Below are 25,853 nucleotides of genomic sequence, written 5' to 3'. Positions count from 1 at the left end.
GAACTGGATGACTCACATAGCCTCTACCATGGCGGGCTGTAGCTATAGCGTGGCCACTACTAAATCCTCTAGTACCTCGAGGCCTTTTGGCCTCCCTGTCCTCTCTCTCGACCTTGCATACCCTCCAACCTCCGTACGATCTCTACCACCTATTGATATGGGGTATCTGTCTCCAGCTCTCGAGCTATGCTAAACCTAATACCATAGTTGAGCCCCTCGATGAATTGGCAAATCACTAAATCTGATAGCATACTCTGACACTGACATAGTACCCTGGCGCAACTGCTCAAACTATGTGCGCCATACATCCCGAAGGGTCTGGGGAACAAACTCTCTCAAGAACATCTCTAAACACTGAGTCCATGTAAGTGAAGCTGCATCGGCTAGGCTACCCTCCTCATAAACCCACCACCACTGATATGCTGCTCTTGACAGCTGGAATGTAGTGAAAGCAACTCCGCTCGTCTCCATAATACCCATGGTGCGGAGGATACGGTGGCACTTATCTAGAAAATCATGTGCATCCTTTGAAGCTAAGACACTGAAAGTAGGAGGATTATACTTCTTGAATCTCTCAAGTCTAAGTTGCTCCTCCTCAGATGCCACTGCCGTAACCTCGGGCTGAACCGGAACAATAGGTTGCACTGGTATAACCTCTGGGACCTGATCCACGTGGACCCGCTGCTCTAGAGTACGGGCCGCGGGAGTCTGAGCTCCTCCCCCAGTGTGAGATGTGGTTGGTGCAAGTGAAATCAAACCTGCCTGAGCTAAGGTACCGAACATGCTCAAGAATTGTGCGAGGGTCTCCTGAAGTGCAGGGGTGGCAACAGGCACCTCGGGTGCCTGTCGCCTAACTAGAGCTACTGGTAGCTCCTCTGTCGCAGCTTGGGCAGGTGCTCTAGTTGTACCATGTGCCCCTCCTCGGCCTCTACCCCGGCCCCGGCCTCTCACGGCTCTAGCAGGGGGCATGGGTGTCTAATCGTCGAATCCAGCAGTGCGTATCCTCACCATCTGTGAGAGAATAGAAAGCCAAAAGATTTAGATTTCGGAATCAACCAATTCGCATGATAAGGAATCAATGAAGTGGAGATTTCCTAACAGTTCTGTTTCCTCTCGAAGATAAGTACAGACGTCTCCGTACCGATTCGCAAGACTCTACTAAACTTGCTTATGACTCGTAACACTTACGAACCGCCTTAATGTGAAAATGGCTTTCACAACTTCAACACTAATACTCAACAATGAGAGATAAAATGTGTAACCACGTATCAAATAAGAATAAATCACAATAGGAGAGGTAACATGTAATAATGACTTCAAATAAGGATAAATCAACAATGGAAGAGATAACGTGTAACAACGAATTCAAGTAAGCATAAATCAACAATGGAAGAGACAACATATATCAATGGCTTCAAATAAGAATAAATCAACAATGGAAGAGACATCATGTAACAATGAAAGAGGCAACAACTTCAACTAAAGCATAAGAGCAAATTATCAAGTAATATGTAGAACAAGTGTTAACAAAGTCAAATAAGGCATGTAAGTATAGACTAACACAAGTAAGAGTAGATTGACTATGAGAGTTTAAAACATGATATGACAATTCAATTAAAGCATGGAAAGAGTCTAAGTAGCCTAAACCGGCCAAATACCACACATAAAACCTGTATACCCACTCGTCACCTTGCGTACACGGCTTTCACATTGCACAAATAACACAATCTATCCCAAATCCTAAGGGGTAGTTCCCCCACACAAAGTTAGGCAAGATACTTACCTCAACTAGGCTAACTCAACCTTCGAAAATAGTTTTTCACCTAAATTCGCCTCCACACGACTCAAATCTAAACCAAAATTGACTTAATATCATCAAACAATGCAAGAGAAAATAATTACAATAGATAAAGCTATGATCTTTACACTTTTCCCAAAAAGTCAACAAAAGTCAACCTGGGACCCCATCCAAACATGCCAACAAGTCTCATAACATAACACGGACCTACTCGGGGCCTCAAATCACGCATAACAATATCGAAATGACGAATCACATGTCAAATCAAACATAATGAACTTTCAATCTTTCAACTTCCAAAATTTGCAGTGAAACATATCAAATAAACCCGAAATGAACCCAAATTTTGCACACAAGTCCCAAATGACATAACGAAGCTATTCCAATTCCCGAAACCTCAATACGAACCCGATATCATCAAAGTCTCCCGGTCAAACTTATGAATATTCCAAACTTTCAAATTGTCAACTTTTTGCCGATTGGTGCTGAAACCTTCTAGAAATATCCAAATGCAAATCTGGGCATGCGCCTGAGTCCAAAATCACCATTCGGACCTAACGGAACCATCAAAACTCCGAACCGATATCAAATACTAAAAAGTCAAACTTGGTTAACTCTTCCAACTTAAAGCTTCAAACAAGAAATTCATTCTTCCAAACTAATTCCGAAACACCTGAAAACCAAAACTGACGATACACACAAGTCATAATACATCATACAAATCTAATCAAGACCTCAAATAGCAAAACGAATGCAAATGCTCAAAATGACCGGTCGGGTCGTTTCATTCTCCCCCACATAAACATACGTTCATCCTCGAGCGTGCCTAGAGTCGTTCCAAAGCCATCAAATCGCCGTGTAACCTTACCATGCACATACCCAGGGGTGATCCCGTGTCACCCCAATCCATGTAAGCCTGACAACACAACATAATTGGAGATCATTATTATAACCTTAGCTTGTAAGCCTTAGAACCCAATTTCCAACATCTGGAATTCCTCACAAGACCCGAATCTCGCATCCACACACTGTATAAGTTTGAACAAGTTGTATCAAGTCATATCCATAACCCAATATGTACTCACATAATGTACCCCATAACCCGCATACTCGTATCAATAACTTCAGATCACAGTAGCTGCTCAAAACAAACCCAATACCGATACTAAACCTCATATCAAATAAAACCTCATTCAAAACCTTCGCACACTGCCGATGATGAAAGAAACACTCATAAACTCATAACCACACTCATAACCACTATTCCACTCAACCAGTCATGGAGCTCCCTCTCGTTCGACAAGAACCACAACCAATACCTAAGCCGACTTCCGATATTATTCTTCCAAACCTACCGTAATCAGATTCGATAGCAATCACTTTAGGTCTAAGGACTTAACCTCATCAATTACAAGTTACTCTACTGACACGTCACACCAATACTACCTAGAGTCACAAACTATGCAATCCGTGCACCAATAAGCAATAATTCAAATGTACTCTAATATGGAAAAGTGACTCAAATGAGAGAATCATCCGGCAAGCTCAACAAGTACCATCACAGCCGCAATGCTATGAACCCATCATACATAGTAGAACCAAGATACACGAATCTAACACAAAGATTCACATCCCAATATAACTCCACTGCAATGCCTGACCCTATCCAAACTGGTCCATATGAAATACCTCAAGCCACAATGCTCAAAATCAATAACCACAGGCAATTCGATATCAAGTACATGAAGTGCATGACCATAACCATGGAGAAGTAAATAACACAATATACCACAGCCCGAAAAGACCATAACTAAGGCGCAATCAACCATTCCATACCCCAATCACCATCTCGCTTGAATTCCGCTACAAGGCCCAGGCAGAACTGCACAATGTGTGGACATAACCCACAAATCACAACCCCTCGTAGCATAGAAGAGGAACGCATAGAACATATCAGAACATGAACAAGCCCAACTCTTAGAGAATGACTCACCCCTCAAAACTAACAGGGCCGAGTCAACAAATCCGACCCGACGTAGAATACACATCCTCATTGGGCCTACCAATGGACCCCCAAATCAATTTTGGTCATCCCTAGATAGATAAATGGCTCTTCAAAAGTCCACAATGACCTAACCATATCACGTACCACCATCCAGTTCAGAGTCTGCAACCCTGAAATAATCTGCTTCTGAGAACTCCTAGTCTTTAAATCCATAGAACACATGAATCACCATAGCCGATCCCAACTCCACCACTCAAATGACTAACACATCTCTCATACATAATCATCCCCACGAGAAATATATCTATAATTCTTCCATGCCATATAGCAAAATCTGAACATCAGTAGTCGATCAACCAGGCGAGCGCCACAATACCTATGAAGCATCCGTAAGTCAAAACACGATGTGCCTTCTGAAATGCTCACCCTTATCAAGTAATACCAAGTAGTGATAGCTTTCATCTAGTCATCTAGAACCATCCATGTTGTCTAAGAATTCCTTCCCCTCCCTTCCAAAACTAAGATGTGACCTAGCACATGCAAATACCAATCCCCCATAACACATCGCATCTATCATGCCATCATATGAAAAGTGCGAGGATCTAATAATCAACTCTGAGTCACCTACAGAATACATACCCGATCAATCAGAAACCTTCCATTTGATCCCATCTAGGAGAAAATCACAATAAGCAACATGCTCCTCACGCCGGTAGGAAATATCCACCTCAAACCGTGGTAGAAACCATCGAGAACTCTCTGAAACCCATATACACATAACCAAGCCATCATAAATGAATCCATCTAACTCAACCAAGTCACGCAGGTCGCCAATCCCAAGAGTATTATCACAAAACACTTGTAGAGACTCACCACATCATAAGTACCCAAAGAACCGATCACATCCATTACCGTGTTGATCTAACCTACTACCAAGCTGTCCTATATCTTTGAGTTCCTTTCGAATTACCCTCAAGTTGACACTTCTCCTTGCCAGAACACCACGATCCTTACCCAAAGCTCACCACAAGAGGTCCTAGCATAAAACCACTCTGCCCTAAGGCCCATAAGCCGCTTATTCCCTCTTAGGCACCCTAAAAGTACCACAACTGGGACACCCACTCTGAAGAGACCTTCTGTGAATCTAAAGTCGTTTCCTTCACCTTTCTGATACTGAAATGTAGTGTCCACAACGATATAGAAATACCGTAAGTCCCGACACCATCCGATGCAAATCTCAGATTCTTGCCATATACAAATCCAAAAAAAATTCTCAATTGCCACATATAAATCTTGAATCCATTAGAACCTTCTCGAGAGTCATCCACTCTGCTCAAATCTCAATTGCACCACCCAAATGGGTCGAACGGCCTGTGCCCCCCTAGCACGATGATACCCAAAGAAGTAATCCACATCTCTAAGCAACTGAGTGAATCCTACTCCATGCGCACTACATCCTTCACGAATAACATCTCAATCATTCCATGATTCCCATATACCCATAAAGTGCAATACTTCATGTATCCAGAAATTTCCTTGCTTAAGTCATTCTCAAAACCAGCCTCTGCAAGTCATAACTTATCCACAAGTATGCCTCAGACAGAAACCAATACAACACATAACCATGCAATCAAATCACCGATGGTAGACTCCCCCACTTGTCTCAAAGTCATAGAACAAAACATTCGATAACTCACAATACCCATACTCTATTACTGCCATAATACCGCAATGAGATTCAACTAAATCCTTCCTAAGCATATGTAACACAAACCCATAAAATACCTCAAATCATCTACTCAGCTCGCAGTCATCCTCGTGATAGTCAGGTAAACTTTCTCAACCAATCCAAACTCAAATCGCAACACATATAACCCACTGGTAGAAAAAAAACCATCCACACAACATCATAAGGATTTCACATCCGTAGGTTACCCCGCAGGTGACTACCCACCTGCTTAGCCTCAAACTGACATCTATCCATACCCTTTCATAGATACAACAACTATGTAATTAGTTAATCTTCCTGAGTCTTAACTCGTCAACAAGATATGAAAATCTACTTTATTCCACAAATGAAATAACATTAAAGAATCCCTCAAAACCCTCATAGCTCCAGAACATATAACACATTTACAGAAATCGAGCATCCAATAGTCCTTTCACATCCCAAGAAAAATCTTCCCGTCATATCAAAAACCATCTGAACACATCCTGCAATCACAACATAATCCTCATATAATCATCCAACCACTCACTGAGCCATCAATCCCGCTCCTAGGGACACAACCGGACATATAAGTCCAAAAGCACATGCTCACACAACTGGAACCACCGAGCCCAAGCAACAGTCAAAACCCGGCCTCAAGTCCAAACTGGCCCACCATCAAAACATAGAAAAAACACATCTCGCACCTCCTCTATGGAAATCACAAATCGTCGATGCACCGCTGATACCGAGTGCTCACATACACATACGAGTGAGTGGAAGGAATTCAAAGTGATACGCTTCAAGCTAAATCAATGCCGCATGAGAAGGAATGAAAGATGGGAAGTTTATCCTAGATAACTTGTAGCCTCTCGAAGATAGGTATGGACGTCATCATACCGATTCACAAGACTCTACTAGACAATTGCTCATGACTCATAGAACCTATGAACCTAGAGCTCTGATACCAACTTGTCACGACCCAAAATCTAACCTATCATGATGGTATCTAACCCAACCCGCTAGGTAAGCTAAATAACAATAAAACACAATATAGTAATAATGCGAAAAGTCAAGAAGGAAATAACTGAATTTTATACAACTCCCCAAGGACTGGTAGTACAAGTCATGAGCCACTAAGACTTAGATTTTACAAAACTGAATTGAAATAATTACAACATCTATTTGAAAGGTAAATGAACAGAATTCGAATCTAAAGCTACCAAGGACAAGTGATAGCCATAACTGGAACACATGTACAGCTTCAATGCCAGCTCCCGCCATACACAACAACATCACACCAAGATCTGCACGCAAGGTGCAGAAGTGTAGTATGAGTACAACTGTCCCCATGTACTCAATAAGTATCCTAACTAACCTCGACAAGATAAAGAAGCAAGAACTATAGATGATACTCGCTAATACCTGTGCATTTCATAATTTCAACAAGGATAGAACATATATATGATCAAATTAGGAAAATCTCAGGTAAAACCACTTTGATGCTCACAATTCTATGTTTTAAAGTGTTCTGCTCAATCAACAATCGAGCATATAAGGAAGATGTGCAAGTAAATCGGGTAAACAGTCAAGGAAATTGCAAGTAAAGATGAAATACAATAACCAAATATCAGTCCATTACGGCGTGCAACCCGATCCAATAACAACAACCAGCTCTCCCAAAGCTCACATCAACCAGAAACCTATCGGTTTCTCACAATCCGTGTGTACACTATCAAGAGAGAAACATGAGAGGGTGAACCTAGGGGGATGGATCTGTATCCACACGATGCACGGACAACTAACGTGCTGCACGGACAACACACATGCTAATAATATCAATATCTGGATCCGCACGGATAACTCACGTGCTGCACGGACAACTCACGTGCTATAATATCAATATCTGGATCTGCACAGACAACTCACGTGCTGCACGGACAACTCACGTGCTAATAATATCAACTGTACGGACAACTCACGTGCTGCACAAACAACTCACGTGCTATAATATCAATATCTGGATCCGCACGGACAACTCACGTGTTGCACGGACAACTCACGTGCTATAATACCAATATCTGGATCCGCATGGATAACTCATGTGCTACACGGACAACTCACATGCTACACGGACAACTCACGTGCCATAATATTAATATCTGGATCCGCACAGACAATTCACGTGCTGCATAGACAACTCACGTGCTAATAATATCAATCCGCCCGGCATGGTCACATGCACAATGTCATAATCTGCTCGGCATGGTCACATGCACAATGTCATAATCCGTCCGGCATGGTCACAGGCATGCAGTCCAATCATATCACACAGGAGAAAACAAAACAAGAATACATGTATGTGATGAATCAATAACAAATCTCATGCTCCTGGACTGATATAAATGATATGCTAAAGTGTAGGCATGTGCAGAGTGTGCTACCATAGCTCAAATCGACAACTTCATCATAGAATAGCATTTATCAAGTTTATTCAGGGATTAAACCTCTATGTAGCCTCAAACATGGCTCAAATAGTTCACACAAAATGTTACAAATATGAGAAACATCATAGCTTAAAGCTTAACAGTCAATTCTAGGCTTATCATAGCCTAAACGTAACCCGAGCATAGATAAATACCCCCGGTGTCAGCACATGGGTTCAAACCCCACGCATGCGCGCACCCATAACACGTAGCTATCACAAATAATTCAGGCAACTAGTGCTTCAACCAAGTTTAGATAGGATTCTTACCTCAAACAAGCCAAATCTAATACCGAGCAAGCCAACCAATACTCTAGAAATGCCATCCCGCGCGTACCAACCTCCAAATGGCTCGAAACTAGCCAAAAGCAACTCAAGAACATCAAACAATGCCAAAGGAAACAAACCCAATTGATAAAGGTTGAATCTTTAATCAAAAGCCCCAACGTCAACCAAAAAGTCAAACCTAGGCCCATACCTTGGAACCCGACAAAATGAACAAAATACAACAATCCATTCAGTTATGAGTCCAACCATACCAGTTTCACTCAAATCTGACTCCGAATCGATGTTCAAAATTCAAAAATTCGCTTTACGGAAATTTAGACAAAAACCCTCAAATTTCTCTTGAAACTTCATAATCCAATTACCAAAAACAAAGATAAATTCATGAAATATAATCAAAACCGAGTAGAGAACACTTATCCCAATTCATATGGTGAAAATTGCCCAAATCCGAAGTCTTTAACTCAAAATATGCAAAAGAGAACCAAACTTCGATATATAATGAGTCTGCCCAGAACTTCCGCATTTGCGGACAAAATGCCGCACCTGCAGCCTCACATATGCGAGCTACAACGTTGCATCTGCGACTTTAGCTTAAAGAGTGATGATCGAACCTGCGGATCACCTTCCGTGCCTGCGACTCCGCAGAAGTGTATGCACCACTGCAGAAGCGGACACCCAGCTCACGTCTATCTTCGCAGAAGAGCTCCAGACCCTGTAGAAGTGCTTTCTCATCTGCGCTTCTTCCTCCGCAGAAGCGGAACTCACCAAGACACCTCTGATTTTCAAAAACGAGAATTCCATCACATAAGCTTGTCCGCACCTGCGGCCACTTATGCACAGGTGCGATGAACCAGCACCAGAACTGCCAACATGACCAAAATAATCCGAAACTCGTCCGAAACACACCCGAGCCTACTCGAGACCCCGTCCAAACATGCCAACATCTCCTATAATATAACAAGGACCTACTCGGGGCCTCAAATCACGCATAACAACATCAAAACGACAAATCACACCTCAAATTAAACATAATGAACTTTGAATCTTTCAACTTCTAAAACTCGTGTCGAAACATATCAAATCTATCCGGAATGAATGCAAATTTTGCACACAAGTCCCAAATGACATAAAGAAGCTATTCCAATCCGAAACCGATATCATCAAAGTCAACTCCGGTCATACTTATGAATATTCCAAATCTTCAAATTGTCAACTTTTCACTGATTGGTGCCGAAACCTTCTAGAAATATCCAAATGCAAATCCGGACATGCGCCCGAGTTCAAAATCACCATCCGGACCTAACGGAACCATCAAAACTCCGAACCGAGATCAAATACTAAAAAGTCAAACTTGGTCAAGTTTTCCAACTTAAAGCTTCAAACATGAAATTCATTCTTCCAAACTAATTCCGAAACACCTGAAAACCAAAACCGAAGATAGACACAAGTCATAATACATCATACGAATCTAATCAAGACCTCAAATAGCCGAATGGAATGCAAATACTCAAAATGACTGGTCGGGTCGTTACAGGGAGAATTGTTGGGGTTTTGGGCTTTTCCCCTTCCTATGTAGATAAATAAAATACCTTTTGGACCTAGCACACTTTGACATACAGCCCACTAATATCAAGATATATAAATATAATCTATTTTAGGTTAGAAACATAACAAGAGAGAAAATATAAGGGTGCAACCGTTTTTGAAGCCTTGTGAGAGAGAAAAGTGTGTTCTTTTGCTCCAGAAAATTTTTGCTAAGGCAGTCCGCCTCAATTAGTGTTTTCCAACTCGTTAACTGTTGGATGGTACTCCAATTTGAATGGGAAGTTATCAACATCTGGTTTTTGGAGTTCAACGGTGAAGATTAGTTTTGGAGGCCTGTAACTTTGATTTGGAGGCGTGAACAGTAGCTCATTTTTGGAGTGATTTCTCTCCTTTCTTCAATTGTTTTGGTGCAATCATATTTTTATTGTTGCTCTTGGTTTGGCACTTGCTTTGTGGACAATTTAGAGAACTTTTGTAACTTTTATTGATTGATTTAGTGGAGCTTTGAGGGACTTTGGTTCCGTGATTTTTACTCTTCACATTGAAGAGGTTTTCCACGTAAATCTTGGTGACTCGTGTGTTTGATTATTTTACCTTATCATATTTGTGGTGGTTGATATACTTGTTGCCCGTATACGTTTGTGCTTGAATTTGTTTGTCTCTTCTTGGTTCAAATAGATTGGGAAAGTTTGACTTGGGTATTATTCCGTTGCTACCTCGTCGTGCACATTGCTTGTTCTTGTTATTTCCCAACAAGCCCTGAGTACGGAGTCGCATTTATTAGGGAACGCTTTACCCCCAATGTGGGGCTTTCCGGAGCGATTTCAAATTTAGTTGGGCCCCAATACGGATAACGGACACCGGGTGGGAAACCAAAAAAAATATTGTTTGTTTTTAAAAATTAAAAAGTAAATACAATTTAACTTATATAAAAGTTTTATTTTTTTCCAATTCAGATCGTAGTAGCTTGAAAGAGTAACAAGAAAGTGCGTGGCCTACTAATGATTTTGTATTGTATATGTGACCGTCTTTTATCCAGAAAGCTGAGGAGGAACGTCTTAAGGTATACTATGTGTCCGGGAATGCTAATAAGCTCGTGTATGATCATAAGGTTTGTTCTAGCATTAATTTTAGGCAATTATTTGGGTTCCTAATTCTCTTAATTTTATAGCGAGATTGTCTCCCTCTTATTGTATCTTTCTATTTGTAAGTTTCTTCTTTTGTCTTCTATTAATCCTCCAAAAACTCTTCAAGGTTCCAAATAGGAGACGAAAATATCTTGGTCATCTTCATGTGTTCATCTCCACAAAGATGCATGATTTTTCATCTTCAGGTCATGATCTAATAACATTAGGATGTTTGGACAACGATGCGGTGATGTTTCTTTTTGGAGTTAAATTAATATAAATGGACGTTTCGCCGACGTGATCTAATATTATCGGAATTTATACAATGGGTAATTTTAGATAACTTGATCTTCCTTTTCTATTTGAATTATATTTATTGGTCAACAGGACATTGTCACGATCCAAATTTCCCTCTGTTGGGTATCGTGATGACACCTAGTCTTAGGGACTAGGTAAACCTAACATTTACTGAATAACGACAACAATTAAATAACATCTAACAATTTTGAAATGAAATTTTCTATAAAATTTACAATTCCCAAAACCGGTAGTACAAGTCATAAGCTCTACAGAGTTTGCTACAAATTTCTAAATACAACTGTTCGGAAATAGGTAAAATAATGTGAATACAAAATAGGAAGGTGACTCAGAAGCCTGCGAACGCAACAACAGATTTATCTTGAGTCTCCACAGCAGCAATCCACACAGCTAGCTAATGCTCAACGGAGTTCGAAATACCTGGATCTGCACAAAAATGTGTAGAAGTGTAGTACGAGTATACCACAGCGGTACCCATCAAGTATCATGACTAACCTCAATGGAGTAGTGACGAGGAACAGTCAAGACACCTACTGGACTAAATAACCTGAACAAGTAGAAGTATAGAAAAAATAGAGTATGATATCTACATAAAGACTATGCGAAATGGCAAGGAATACGGTAATTGCAATAAGAAAGGAAACAACAATTATTCGCGGAATACCATAATAATGACACAGAAGAATGAACGGAAACACAACCTAAATCCAAAAATCATAGATAAAGAAGAGACAAGTAATAACTCCACAACGACGACCGCTTTCACATCAGATTTCTGTCAATAAACTCCACGAGGTACCGAACCTCGGGTTAATCACAATTCACGGGTCTCAACATCTGAACCCTAACACCTGGCATCCTGTGCCCTCATCACACTTCATAACCGCACTGACGACTCACGTGCCAAATAGAGCCATTCTCACATAGAAGGTAAGTAACAAGGGTGTACATCTATACTCAACAATATCAAGAAAACCTCTTAACCGATAAGAGTGCTTAACTATGTGTATGCTTGTGCAAGTGTCCTAACATAGTTCATACCAGCTAGTAAGCATAAAAAAAGGAACGGACAACACGTAGAATCTTTTCTCACAACTTTCACAAGATAAAGCTCACACAGGTAAGTGTACCACTACACAGATATCAACAATAAAAATTTCCCCAGGCCATCACAAATCATCACAATCAATCCCTGACATAGCCCACCTTATCTCGCCACGTGTGCAATAGTAAAGTGAATGCCCGCCTTGTCTTGCCACATGTGCATAATAATGTTACCACCATGTCTCGCCACATGTGCAACCCACATATATACATCCCGCCTTGTCACGCCACATGTGCAATATCAATAGTAACAATAGCACGACAGAAACCTCGTGCAACCCAATAACACTCACACGGCAGAAACCTCGTGCATCACAAAAACAACAATCGCACGGCAGAAACCTCGTGCATCACAACAACAACCGCACGGCAGAAACCTCGTGCATCACAACAACAAGTACAACAACAACAATGACAATAAAATAAGGTACGACAAGTAAATCAACTCAAGAACCTTTGATCGCCAGAAACGGTAAAACTAGCTCGCAAGGAATAGCCATAATAAAGAATACTAGGCGTAATAAGAACAACTCAACAGGGAAGAAAACAATATATAACAATGATCCCACCATATACGGTTCAACAACAAGAAACTAACACGAGTCAAATAATTCCAAATAAGGGCAGGTCAACTAAGGCATGGGATATCTAAGCTTCTTTTAAATTTGGACAATTACGAAAGAGATGCAACAAATTCAAATAAAGGTAGGCAGCGGAAAGATAACCATAACCTCAATTAAGGGTAAACATTCACAAAAGGGATAACTATAACTTCAAATAAAGATAAGCAGTTAGAGGAAAGACAACATGGCAATAGAAGAGATACCTATTTCAGTTAAGCACATATGAATCAATGAACAACAAGAGTGGATCATGAAGCAATTAATTCTAATAAAAGCAAGTAGAAGTGAAACTAGTACTTTAGAAACGTAATCATAATGAGAACAATTGCATATTCAGTGAATACAAGGACCTAAGAACCCTAAAAGGCCAATTTTCCCCAAATAAGTCTGAGCACGTACTCGTCACCTTGCGTACCCGGACTACAATTAGCATAGAAGACTCAAATCCTAAGGGGTAGTTCTCCCACACGAAGTTTGGCAAGATACTTACTTCAAAGAAGACAGACCGATACTCAAAAATGAACTTCTCGGTGAAATGGCCTCCAGGTGGCTTAAATCTAATCAAAATAACTTCAAAGCACAAAAAAAACTCATAAGAAACTATTTCGGATCATAAAGCTTCAATCTTTATTAAAATCTAAAAATCAACCCAAAAGTTGACTCTCGGGCCCGTACCTCGGAACCCAACAAATTTCACGAAACCTGAACACCCATTCCGATACGAGTTCAACCATACTAAATTTATCAAATTCCGATACCATTTCGTCCCTCAAATCATGATTTTTCATTTTGAAAATTTTCTTCAAAAATCCCCATTTTTCTCACTCAAAAACACTAATTAAATGATAAAAATAAAGATAAGATCATGAAATATAATAAATTCTAGGTGAAGAACGCTTACCCAATCGATTTGCTTGAAAAACCCATAAAGAATAGCTCAAAACCGAGCTCTAGAACTCCAAATATGATAAAAATGGCTAACCCTCGGAATAGAGAACTTTATATTCTGCCCAGGTGTTTGTATATCGCGATCACTGAAGAGGAGCTGCGATCACGAAAAGGAAATGGCTACTGCCCGGAATTGGTGATGTGCGATCGCGAAAAAGCATGTGCGATCGCGAAGAAGGAAAATAATGGCCCAGGAACTGGGCTACGCAAATGCATGAAACGGAACGCAAGCGCGAAGGAGGGGAAATTACACTTATGCGTTCACGGATAGAGCAGTGCGAATGCGTAGAGGAAATGGTCACCAGCTCCCAGTTACTAGTTTCTACTATGTGAACGCGATGGAGCAGATGCGAACGCAAAGAAGGGGAAGGCAGGGTTACGCGATTGCGAAAGGAGGCATGCGAACGCGAAGAACAAATATTCCTTCCTCCAAAATTACTCTTCGCGAATGCGGAGGAACAGACGCGAATGCGAAAGAGAAAACCAGATGATAGATTCAGCAGTTCAAAAATAGAAGAAAATGGCCTGTAGCCCATCCGAAATACACCTGAGGCCCCCGGGACCCCGTCTAAACATACCAACAAGTTCCATAACCTAACACGGACTCTCTCGGGGTCTCAAATCATATCAAACAATGTCAAAATTTTGGAGGAAGGAATATTTGTTCTTTCAAATATGAATTGAACTTATGAATCACACCATGAATTGAACTTATGAACTTTCAAATCTTTGAACTTCTAAAACCCGTGCCGAAACCTATCAAATCAACCCGGAATGACGTCAAATTTTGTAGGCAAGTCCCAAATAACATAACGGAACCGTTACAACTCTCGGAATCGCATTCTGACCCTGATAACAAAAAGTCCACTTCCGGTCAAAATCTTCAAAAATTTGACTTTCGCCATTTCAAGCCTAAATCAGCTACAGACCTCAAATTCACCGTCCGGACACGCTCCTAAGTCCAAAATCACCCAAAAGAGCTAACGGAACTGCCAGAACTCCATTCCGGAGTCATCTTCACACAGTTCCAACTACGGTCAAAATTCTAAGGCTTAAGCTTCCGTTTTAGGGACTAAGTATCCCAAATCACTCTGAATCATCCAGTAACTGAATTGAACCACGCACGCAAGTCAATACACATAATACGAAACTGCTCAGGGCCTTATGCTGCCGAACGGGACTTAAATTCTCAAAACGACCCGCCGGGTCATTTCAGACATAAACTTATTGCATGAATTCATAAGAAAAGGATAAGCCAAACACTATGAAAGAAGTCATTGCACAATATTCTCCATCATAAACTTTTTAAGGAGTATTGATTTTAAGTTGTGGCACTCTTACAAAGAAGGTAACAAAACTCGGCAAACTTCTCAAATAACATTATTAATTCTCTATTATTTACTCTCTTTTCTTAAATTAAGGATTGTAACAATTTGAGGTAATTTTATGGAGATGGAAATATTTCGATAAGTAAATGCGTTATGCTCTATTCTTTTCGATTTTGCTTTATTGTTACTGGATTAATGAATACTTTTAGATTGATTCTATGTTAATTACTTATATTTTTGTATACGGTTAAAACCGAGCCCACCCAATCTTTCTATCTGACCGAGACCAGGGAGCTGCATCGAAGGTTAGCCCCGTAGTGGATCAGACCAAGGTACGAGGACAAGGTACCAAGTTCGTGATTCGAGGTACCTATCGAGATCGAGGACAACAACGATCGAGACCGAATGAGATAGGAATCGAGCAAGATCGAAGATAACATAATAACAGAAAAGCAAATTATCCATGACTGGTCGAATATCATGGCAGAAATCTTGGAACGGATCAAATTAGGAATGGTTAATTAACTAATCATGGGATTTCCTTCTGTAATTAGTGTTATACCATAAGTAGAATTCCTCTACTATATAAAGGGGAGTATTAACCATTTGTAAGATACATTGTTCTCGAATAAAAAGCCAATATAACGCTCTCTCTTTAGCTTATACTCTCTTGTTCATCAACTTGCTTTATTTTTAACCGTTTTGGTATCAATCAGTTGGAAGGCACCCTAGCTCGAGGGTTGGAATCCATTTCAACACTGGTTTGCTTTACTTTATAGTTCATTTCTGTTATTAATCTTCATATTTATCAATTGGTATTAAGTGAAATCACGTGTCCTTAGAACCTCATTATAAGTTTAATTGTTATCCAATTTTAAGGGTAAACAGTTTGGTGCCCACCATGGGGCTAAGGATAATAGTGATTGCTTAATACTGATTCCGATAACACACACTGCTTTACACTTGTTCTCGTAATAATCTTTGTTGTCAGGATAAACATGTCAAACTCACGAGCAGCGCCTACACACGGTGACAACGGCCTCGGATTTCATGGGGAAAATGACAATATAGCCGCCCCAGGGATCAAGGCGCCCCAGGCTGACCTCGAGGGAGCACCAATTGCAAATCCCATCGATATCAGTTCACATGTCGCCCTAAATACAAATTTGGGTGTTGATCCCGAAGGTAGCATACGCAGGGAAGTTCGATCAGGTGATCGAAATATGCAGGGCGGAGAAGATGGTGGAGTTAGCCTCCAATTAATATTCGAAATGTTACAGGCTCAACAAGACGCTATAGCACAACCACAAAATCATTACCGAACACCGAGTAGGATCAAAACAAAAGTCGTCCATAGGACCGAGCATGTGCCGGAAAGGTCAAACGCTAATGAATCGGGGACTGACCACGCCATTATGAAAATGCTCGAAGAGCTCACTAAATGGATTGAATCGAGAGAAAAGAAAATCGAGGAAAATGATAAGAAAGTAGAGACATACAACTCCTGGGTTGACCAAATACCGAGGGCACCGCCGATTCTAAAGGGTATGGATTCAAAGAAATTCGTACAGAAGCCTTTCCCTCCAAGTGCGGCTCTGAAACCCATTCCAAAAAAATTCCGAATGCCAAACATTCCTAAGTATAATGGGACCACTAACCTTAATGAGCATGTCACTTCTTATACATGCGCAATAAAAGGGAATGACTTGGAAGACGATGAGATTGAATCTGTTTTACTGAAGAAATTTGGAGAAACCTTGTCGAAAGGAGAAATGATATGGTACCACAATTTGCTGCCTAATTCGATCGATTCCTTCGCCATGCTTGTAGACTCCTTCGTAAAGGCACATGCCGGAGCAATAAAGGTTGCAACTAGAAAGTCGGACCTCTTCAAGGTGAAACAAAAAGACAACAAAATGTTGAGGGAATTCATATCTCGGTTCCATATGGAATGCATGGAACTACCACTGATCATAGACGATTGGGTTATTCAAGACTTTACTCAGGGTTTGAACAAACGAAGTTCGGTGACATCACGACAGCTAAAGCAGAATTTAATTGAATATCCAGCGGTAACCTGGGCCGATGTACATAATCGGTACCAGTGAAAGATCAGGGTCGAGGATGATCAATTGGGGACCCCTTCCGGTTCCGTTTATCCAAACAGGCCCGTCGGCAGAACTCAAAGGGATATCGACAGAGAACCCTAGTCGAACAGAGATCGGTATCAACCATACAACGCAGATCATAGAAATAACGGCCCAGGATGAAATCCCATCCAAAATGATTGAAGGAACGATCGAATACAGAGCTCTCGAGGGCTCATGAGCAAATGTGGCTTCAATAAACATGCCGATCCCACAGAAGCACCACGGTTATCAGAATACAACTTCAGCATCGACACATCAGGTATTGTGTCATCCATTGGGAGAATCAAAGATACTAGATGGCCCAGACCCCTACAAATCGATCCATCCCAAATAAAACCCAATCAAATATGAAAATACTATGGTACACATGGTCATAGAACTGAAGACTGCAGACAATTAAGGGAGGAGGTGGCCCGTCTATTCAACGAGGGTCACCTTCGAGAATTCTTGAGCGAACGAGCTAAGAACCATTTCAAAGATAGGGATGCAAATATGAAAAACTAGCAGGAAGAACCACAACACGTGATTCACATGATCGTTGGTGGGGTCGATATTCCACAAGGGCTCGTGTTCAAACGCAATAAAGTATCAATCACCAGGGAAAAACGAACTCGAGACTATGTTCCAGAAGGCACTTTATCATTCAATGATGAGGAAGCAGAAGGAATCTCACAACCCCACAATGATACTTTGGTAATCTCTATCCTTATGAATAAAATTCAGGTTAAACGTGTTTTAATTGATCCAGGAAGCTCGGCCAATATTATTCGATCGAGGGTCGTGGAGCAGCTCGGCCTACAAGATCAGATTGTACCCGCAGCTCAGATTCTCAATGGCTTGAACATGGCGAGTGAAACAACTAAAGGCGAAATCATCCTACCAATAAATGTAGCCGGAACTATTCAAGAAACAAAGTTCCATGTGATTGAGGGCGATATGAGATACAACGCACTGCTCGGAAGACCCTGGATTCACAACATGAGTGTTCCCAATGCCGGATGGACTAAAAATGGTGTATATGGAACAACATGCTGCCAAAGAGATGTTCGCGGTAAATAGCAACCACAGCCACCAGCCTCGACTCACTCGGAGAAGCAGGGAACGAACGAGGACGGTGACTACTGGATCCCTCGATCCTTCATAATCCCCGAGGATTCCGACGCCACCAAATCGACAGTCGAAGAGCTAGAGCAAGTCATACTGATCGAGCATCTACCCGATCGAAAGGTATACTTGGGTACGGGGTTAACCCATGAGCTCAGGGAAAAACTCATTAAATTTCTTATCAATAATATGGATTATTTTGCTTGGTCCCACCTAGATATAACAGGGATCCTGCTAGAGATCACTACACATCGACTGAGCTTAAACCCGAAGTTCCGCCCGGTAAAACAAAAGAGAAGGCCCTAGTCCGAGGTAAAACATGCATTCATCAAGGACAAGGTAGCCAAACTTCTCAAAATAGGATCTATTCGGGAAGTAAAATATCCCGAATGGTTAGCAAACGTAGTGGTAGTCCCTAAAATGGGAAATAAACTTAGAATGTGCGTAGACTATAAATATTTAAACAAAGCATATCCTAAAGACTCTTTTTCTCTGCCAAATATCGATCGTATGATCGATGCCACGGCCGACCATGAGATCCTTAGTTTTCTCGATGCCTACTCCGGGTACATTCAAATACAAATGAACCCAGAGGATCAGGAAAAGACTTCGTTCATCACTAAGTACGACACCTATTGTTATAATGTAATACCGTTTGGACTAAAAAATGCTGGTGCCACTTATCAACGCTTAGTAAATCGAATGTTTGAAGAATAAATAGGTAAATCAATGGAGGTTTATATTGACGATATGCTAGTTAAGTCCCTGCGAGCAGAGGATCATTTGAAACATTTGCAGGAGATCTTCGATATACTAAGGAAACACTACATGAAACTCAACCTGGAGAAATGTGCATTCGGGGTCGGCTCGGGCAAGTTCCTTGGCTTTATGGTATCAAATCGGGGGATCGAAATCAACCCCGATAAGATCAAGGCAATCAAATACATCACCGTCGTGGACAATGTTAAGGCCGTACAAAGATTAACAGGGTGCATAGCCGCCCTAGGCCGATTCATCTCGAGGTCTTCAGATAGAAGTCACAGGTTCTTCTCACTGCTCAAAAAGAAGAACAATTTTGCCTGGACCCCGGAATACCAACAAGCATTGGAAGAATTAAAGAGGTACCTCTCGAGCCCGCCACTGCTTCATACTCCGAAAACTGACGAGCAACTCTACTTGTACTTATCAGTCTCGAAAATTGTGATAAGTGGGGTGCTAGTTCAAGAAGAGCAAGGTATGCAATTTCCTGTTTACTATGTTAGTCAAACTTTAGGTGAGGCCGAGACCCGGTACCCACACTTAGAAATATTAGCACTTGCCCTAATAAACACCTCTAGGAAATTAAAACCATATTTTCAGTGTCACCCGATTTGTGTGGTGACTACTTATCCTCTTTGCAATATTTTGCATAAGCCTGAACTTTCGGGCCGATTAGACAAATGGGCCGTCGAGATTAGTGGGTACGATATCGAGTATCGACCCCGAACGGCCATCAAGTCTCAAATCTTAGCGGACTTCATAGCCGACTTTATGCCAGCCCTCGTACCCGAGGTCGAAAAAGAACTATTATTAAAGTCGGGTACATCATAGGGGGTGTGGACCCTCTTCACAGATGGTGCTTTGAACGTGAAGGGGTCCGGGCTAGGCATTGTTTTGAAGCCGCCAACAGGTAATACAATTAGACAAGCTATCAAAACTTCCAAGTTAATTAACAATGAGGCTGAGTATGAGGCCATGATTGTAGGTCTCGATATAGCTAAAGGTTTAGGAGCAGAGGTCATCGAGGCCAAATATGACTCCCTGCTTGTGGTAAACCAAGTCAACAGAATCTTCGAGGTTCGAGAAGATCGAATGCAGAGGTACTTGGACAAATTACAGGTGACTCTACATCAGTTTAAAGAATGGACCCTACAGCATGTGCCTCGAGAATAAAACAGCGAGGCCGATGCCCTTGCAAATTTAGGGTCATCAGTCGAAGACAACGAGATTAGCTCGGGGACTGTCGTACAACTTTCAAGGTCAGTAATCGAAGAAAGCCAAGGCAAAATCAACTCCATAAGTCTGACCTGGGATTGGAGGAACAAATATATCGAGTACCTAAAGAACGGGAAGCTTCCATCGGATCCTAAGGAATCAAGGACTCTACGCACGAAGGCCGCATGATTCACATCGGCCGAAGATGGAACAATATATAGAAGGATGTTCGATGGACCATTGGCAATATGTTTGGGACCAGGAGATACCGACTACGTCCTACAAGAAATCCACGAGGGCACCTGTGGAAATCATTCCGGTATCGAATCATTGGTTCACAAAGTCATCAGAGCAGGATACTATTGGGCCGATATGGAAAAGGATACAAAAGAGTTTGTTCTAAAGTGCGACAAATGTCAAAGGAATACGCCGATGATTCACTAACCCGGAGAGCAACTCCACTCAGTCTTATCCCCATGGCCATTCATGAAATGGGGAATGGATATCGTCGGCCCTCTACCATCGGCCCCAGGTAAAGCTAAATTTATTTTGTTTATGACTGACTATTTCTCTAAGTGGGTTGAAGCACAGGCTTTCGAGAAAATTAGAGAGAAATAAATCGTAGACTTCATCTGGGACCACATTAGATGCCAATTCGGGATGCCTGCCGAGATCGTATGAGACAATGGAAAGCAATTCGTCGGCAACAAAGTGACAAAGTTTCTCAAAGATCACAAAATAAAAAGGATCCTGTCAACGCCATATCATCCTAGTGGGAACGGACAGGCCGAATCGACAAACAAGACCATCATTCAAAATCTGAAGAAAAGATTGAATGATGCTAAGGGAAAATGGAGAGAAATATTGCCCGAAGTCCTTTGGTCATATCGAACAACACCAAAATCCAGTACGGGGGCAACACCGTTCTCTTTAGTATATGGCGCCGAAGCTTTGATCCCAGTTGAAGTCGGGGAACCCAGCGTTAGGTTTTGATATGCAACAGAAGAGTCAAATCACGAGGCTATGAATACAAGCCTCGAATTGCTAGATGAAAAATGGGGAGCTGCCCTCGTTTGAATGGCCGCACAGAAATAGCAGATCGAAAGGTACTATAATCAAAGAGCCAATCTTTGACACTTTAAAATCGGGGATTTGGTTCTAAGGAAGGTCACCCTCAATACTCGAGACCCAAACGAAGGAAAACTTGGCCCGAACTGGGAGGGACCGTATCAGGTCCTCGATATCATCGGAAAAGGATCCTAAAAACTTGGCACGATGAATGGAAAACAATTACCAAATAATTGGAACATATCACTCCTCAAACGATATTACTGCTAAGGTATGACCTTCTCCGTTTTTGTTTATATTTTATACTAACTATTTGCAGGTGTTTAATTGAAGACATCAAAGGATTCTTCAAACATAAAGTCCTTAGGTTTGAAAGCACGCGTTGCACTCTTTTTTCCTTAGACTGGTTTTTGTCCCAAATAGGGTTTTCCAGCGAGGTTTTAACGAGGCAACCATTGTTCGTGCTAAACTTAGAGCAATTTAACAGTATCCGAGGCTCATTTACAATCAACCTCGAATACAGAGGGGTATCACCCTCGGATAGTTACAAGGAAGATACTTCGTCCGATAGGGTATCGATAGGTAAATTTTGTAAGGGTCAAACGGTCGAACGAACCATGCCCATGTAGATTACTCGAGCCCTAATGGCAAACATGTACGCATGTTAATCTATTGAAGAAAGTATTTTTTCCTTGCCAGATATTTCATGCCTTAGAGAAATTTTTACTTTGCAATGTCGTGCTTATGATCTATTATGGAAACTGGCTTAAGGGCCGGTCACAACTAAAGTTCGAACAATTTACCCCGCACTCGGGGACTGTCATCCAAAAAATCAACATGATCGAATTACTAAAACCTCGAGATCGTAAGACCTTAACAAGGCAACCCTCGATTTTATAGGTCACGGTCACCCCACTCGGGGACTGATACTTTGAACAAGTTTGAAGTATAACAGGGGAACAAGACCAAAAGGCGAATCCCAAGCTAGAGGCTACGGCCAAATTAACACGGTTCGGAGATGCCCGATTTTCGTTATAAAACAGGCCTTCAAATATTTTCATAAACCGATTAAAAAGGCTACCCTCGGCTAAATTACTAAGGGTCTCGATAATATCGACCCTCAAAAACCCTAATGGGTACAAATTCGTTCGAACTCTCGAGTAAATTCTTTATTTTATGCTAAGGCATTATGAAATAAAGGGTCTCGATAATATCGGCCCTTAAAAACCCTAAATTGGTACGGAATCGTTCGAAATCTCGAGCAAATCCCTTATTTCATGCTAAGGTACAACGGATTTTAGATGATTAAATAATAAAATTTTCAAGCCTAAAAGGGGGAGAAAGTCATTCTTTTTACTATGGCCGTATCAGCCTAATTCAAGAGCCTAAAGGGCCATTTTATTTCTGAGTTCGAGAAATCATCCTCCCTCAATTAAAACCTAAGGGTCACCCTACTCCGATTTCGAGCAAGTACTCACTCGATTAATACTACACTAGTCCGACTTCGGTCTAGTTGCCTAAAGTTTCAAACTTATGAGCAAAATCTCCATAAGGCATGAAGGCATGAATGAAATAGAATTTTCACGGGGAAGGACATAGAATAAAGATAAGTCAAAAAGAAAAAAGATCTTTTATATATATACAAAGATATTTACAAGGACCGATCAAGGTCCCCGCACAAAATATCAAAAAAGAAAAAGCCCAAGAATCCTAATTTTCCTCAGGGGCATCTTCTTCTCCATCGAGGTCCTCTTTACTCTCGGATCCGCTCTTGCTGCCATCATCATTATCATCATCAGAAGAGGCCAGTGCTCCAGCATCGGCTTCATTCTCTCTATCCTTTATTATCTCTTCGGTAAGATCAAAACCTCGAGCGTGGATCTCCTCGAGGATTTCCCTGCGAGATTGGTATTTGGCGAGTTCAGCAATCCAATGTGCTAGAGTTTGAGCGGTCTGGGCTTCCTCTCTCGCTTGGACTTGAGCGGCTTCAGCACCGGACCGATAGATGGCCATGATCGCCTTTGCCTTGGCCTTTGCCTTTTCTGCATCAGATTTGGCCTTTGCAAGTTCGAAAGCCAACCGAGCCTCAAGCTCCTTTATTTGCTTTGCCTGAGCTGAGCTTTTATCCTTCATGCCTCGAAGCTGACTTTCGACTGACGACAATTGGGCTCGAGCAGCCTCTTTTTTAGCAGCAAAGCGGACCATACTTTCTTTCCACCCCAAGGTCTCCGCCTTCATCATGTTGACCTCCTCGCGGAATTGCTCGATCCTCTCGACCTTCTACTGTAGCTGTGAGATTGAAATGTTAGCCACCGTTCCTGAATCGAGCCCATGAGCTTTTAAGATTTTCATTACCTGCTCGATCAGGTCTGTCTGATCTTTGTGAGCCGTGGCCAACTCGGCTCGGAGGTCCTTGATATTTTCTTCTTTTTGCCCACCGAGAAGGTTGAGGGAATTCCTTTCCTTGGTAAGCCTTTGAATGTCGGCCTCGTACTGACTCAGCTCAGCTCGAGACCGAGAAAATGCTTCCCAATGAAGCGTTGAGGCCTACGCAGAAAGAAGAAAAGAAGTTAGATAGGAAGAGAGAAATGAACACAAGGGTAATACCAACAAAGGGAGTTAAGGCTTACCTGATTCAGAGCTTGCTGCGCTTCATTAAAAAGGCTCGATGCCTCGCCCGAGTCCTTCCTCGGGACCTCCAAGTTGCTCAGGCCGGTAGCATCTTTGAGCCCAGTAAAGTAATCACGGAAGGGGTCCTCCTTTCTGTGGGCTCCTTCGATGGAGGGGAACTTCAAGGCCCGAGCCTCTTGAATCATCTCCTCAGAAAACGAGGGGAGCAGCGGGGAGCCTCCAATTTCTATTACCCCAGGTGGATCACTTGGGGCGTTCTCTCTATCTCGAGGGGCCTCAAGACCAACCTCTACAGCCTTATCCACCATTGGCTTATTATGGTGGGAGGCATCTTCAATCCTCGATGACTCGGGCACTTCGCCTAAGTCTTTTCCCGATACCCCCTCATCTCGAGATAGAGTCTCTGCGGCCTTCACCGATTAAGTGGCCTTTGGGGCCTCGGTGCTCATTCCCACTCGGGCCACTAGCCCAGAGTCATCTTCTTCCTCTTCTTCGTCTTCCCCCCTTAGACTCCGAACAGAGTCTTCGGTCAGAAGGATGATGTTCTTCTTCGGCTTATGAGCCGCCTTCTTCTTAGGTTCTGGATCCTCGGAGGTTGAGGTCTTTTTCCTCTTTTTGTCCTTCACCAGTTTCGGTGCCAGGATCGAAGTCTCCTCTTCACTAGATAGGGGCCTCATAACCACATCCTTGCCCAGGCCTGTACACGAGAAAATTGAATAAGTAGAAGAAGGGCATCTTAATCGAATCATCAAATACCCAAAGAGTGGGCTTACCATGAGTCTTGGCCTCCCATCGGCCCTTTGATAAATCGCGCCATGAGTGCTCGGCATATGTAGAGGTCGAGGCCAGGTTCCGAACCTAGCTCTCGAGGTTGGGAATCGCATGGGGCATCTAAGCGACCACTATATCATGGAAAAAGACATCGATGAGAAAAGACAAAGGAACAAATAATACATGGAATCTAACAGTGAGACGGTACTTACGATTCATGTTCCATTTCTCAGGAAATGGCATCTTCTCGGCTGGGATTAGGTCGGAAGTCCTCACTCGAATGAACTGGCCCATCCATCCTTGATCCTTGTCTTTGTCTATGCTCGAGAATAACACTTTGGTAGCCCGACGTTGGAGTTTTATTAACCCGCCTCGATAGAGGCGGGGGCTATACAATCTGATAAGGTGATCGATGGTGAAAGGGAGCCCCTCAATTTTGCTCACGAAGAATCGATGCAGAATAACAATTTGCCAAAAGGAAGGATGGATTTAGTCTAGGGTTATTCGATACTGATGGAAAAAATCAACGATGACGGGGTCGAAGGGGCCCGGTGTGAAAGGGTAAGTGTAAACACTTAGAAACCCTTCCACATGGGTGGTGATGTCTTCTTCGGGGGTCGGGATCACCACCTCTTTGCCCTCCCAGTTGCAGTTTTTCTTTAGCTGCTTAAGGTATCCCTCAGTTATCGAGCATATATACCTCGACACTGGCTTGCATCGACCAGGAATCGACGAAGCTTTATCGATATTGAAATCAGAGTTTAGCGCGCACCCCCCAGGAATGCACTCCTCAAGACAGGGTTCCATCGGCATTTTCTTGCCGGCCAGTTGAGAAGATGAAGCAGCTTCGTTTTGTGGTACCGGTTTTGATGTTTTTT

General features: G+C 42.0%; 1 protein-coding gene across 1 annotated transcript; it reads right to left on the bottom strand.

The window, feature by feature from the left end:
- Window positions 1-23,283: 23,283 nt before the first annotated feature.
- LOC138893919 (uncharacterized) lies at window positions 23,284-24,512 on the bottom strand. The gene is made up of 3 exons (XM_070178586.1): window positions 24,204-24,512; window positions 23,929-24,120; window positions 23,284-23,850 (listed from the first exon to the last, which is right to left on the bottom strand). Exons 1-3 carry the CDS (start codon window positions 24,510-24,512, stop codon window positions 23,284-23,286), a joined length of 1,068 nt encoding a protein of 355 aa, XP_070034687.1.
- Between the last annotated feature and the right edge of the window lie 1,341 nt (window positions 24,513-25,853).

This window comes from Nicotiana tomentosiformis, chromosome 6, assembly GCF_000390325.3.
Source record: "Nicotiana tomentosiformis chromosome 6, ASM39032v3, whole genome shotgun sequence".
NCBI lineage: Eukaryota > Viridiplantae > Streptophyta > Magnoliopsida > Solanales > Solanaceae > Nicotiana > Nicotiana tomentosiformis.
Note: the sequence above shows the minus strand (reverse complement) of the source record. Positions and strands in the feature narration are given on the sequence as shown.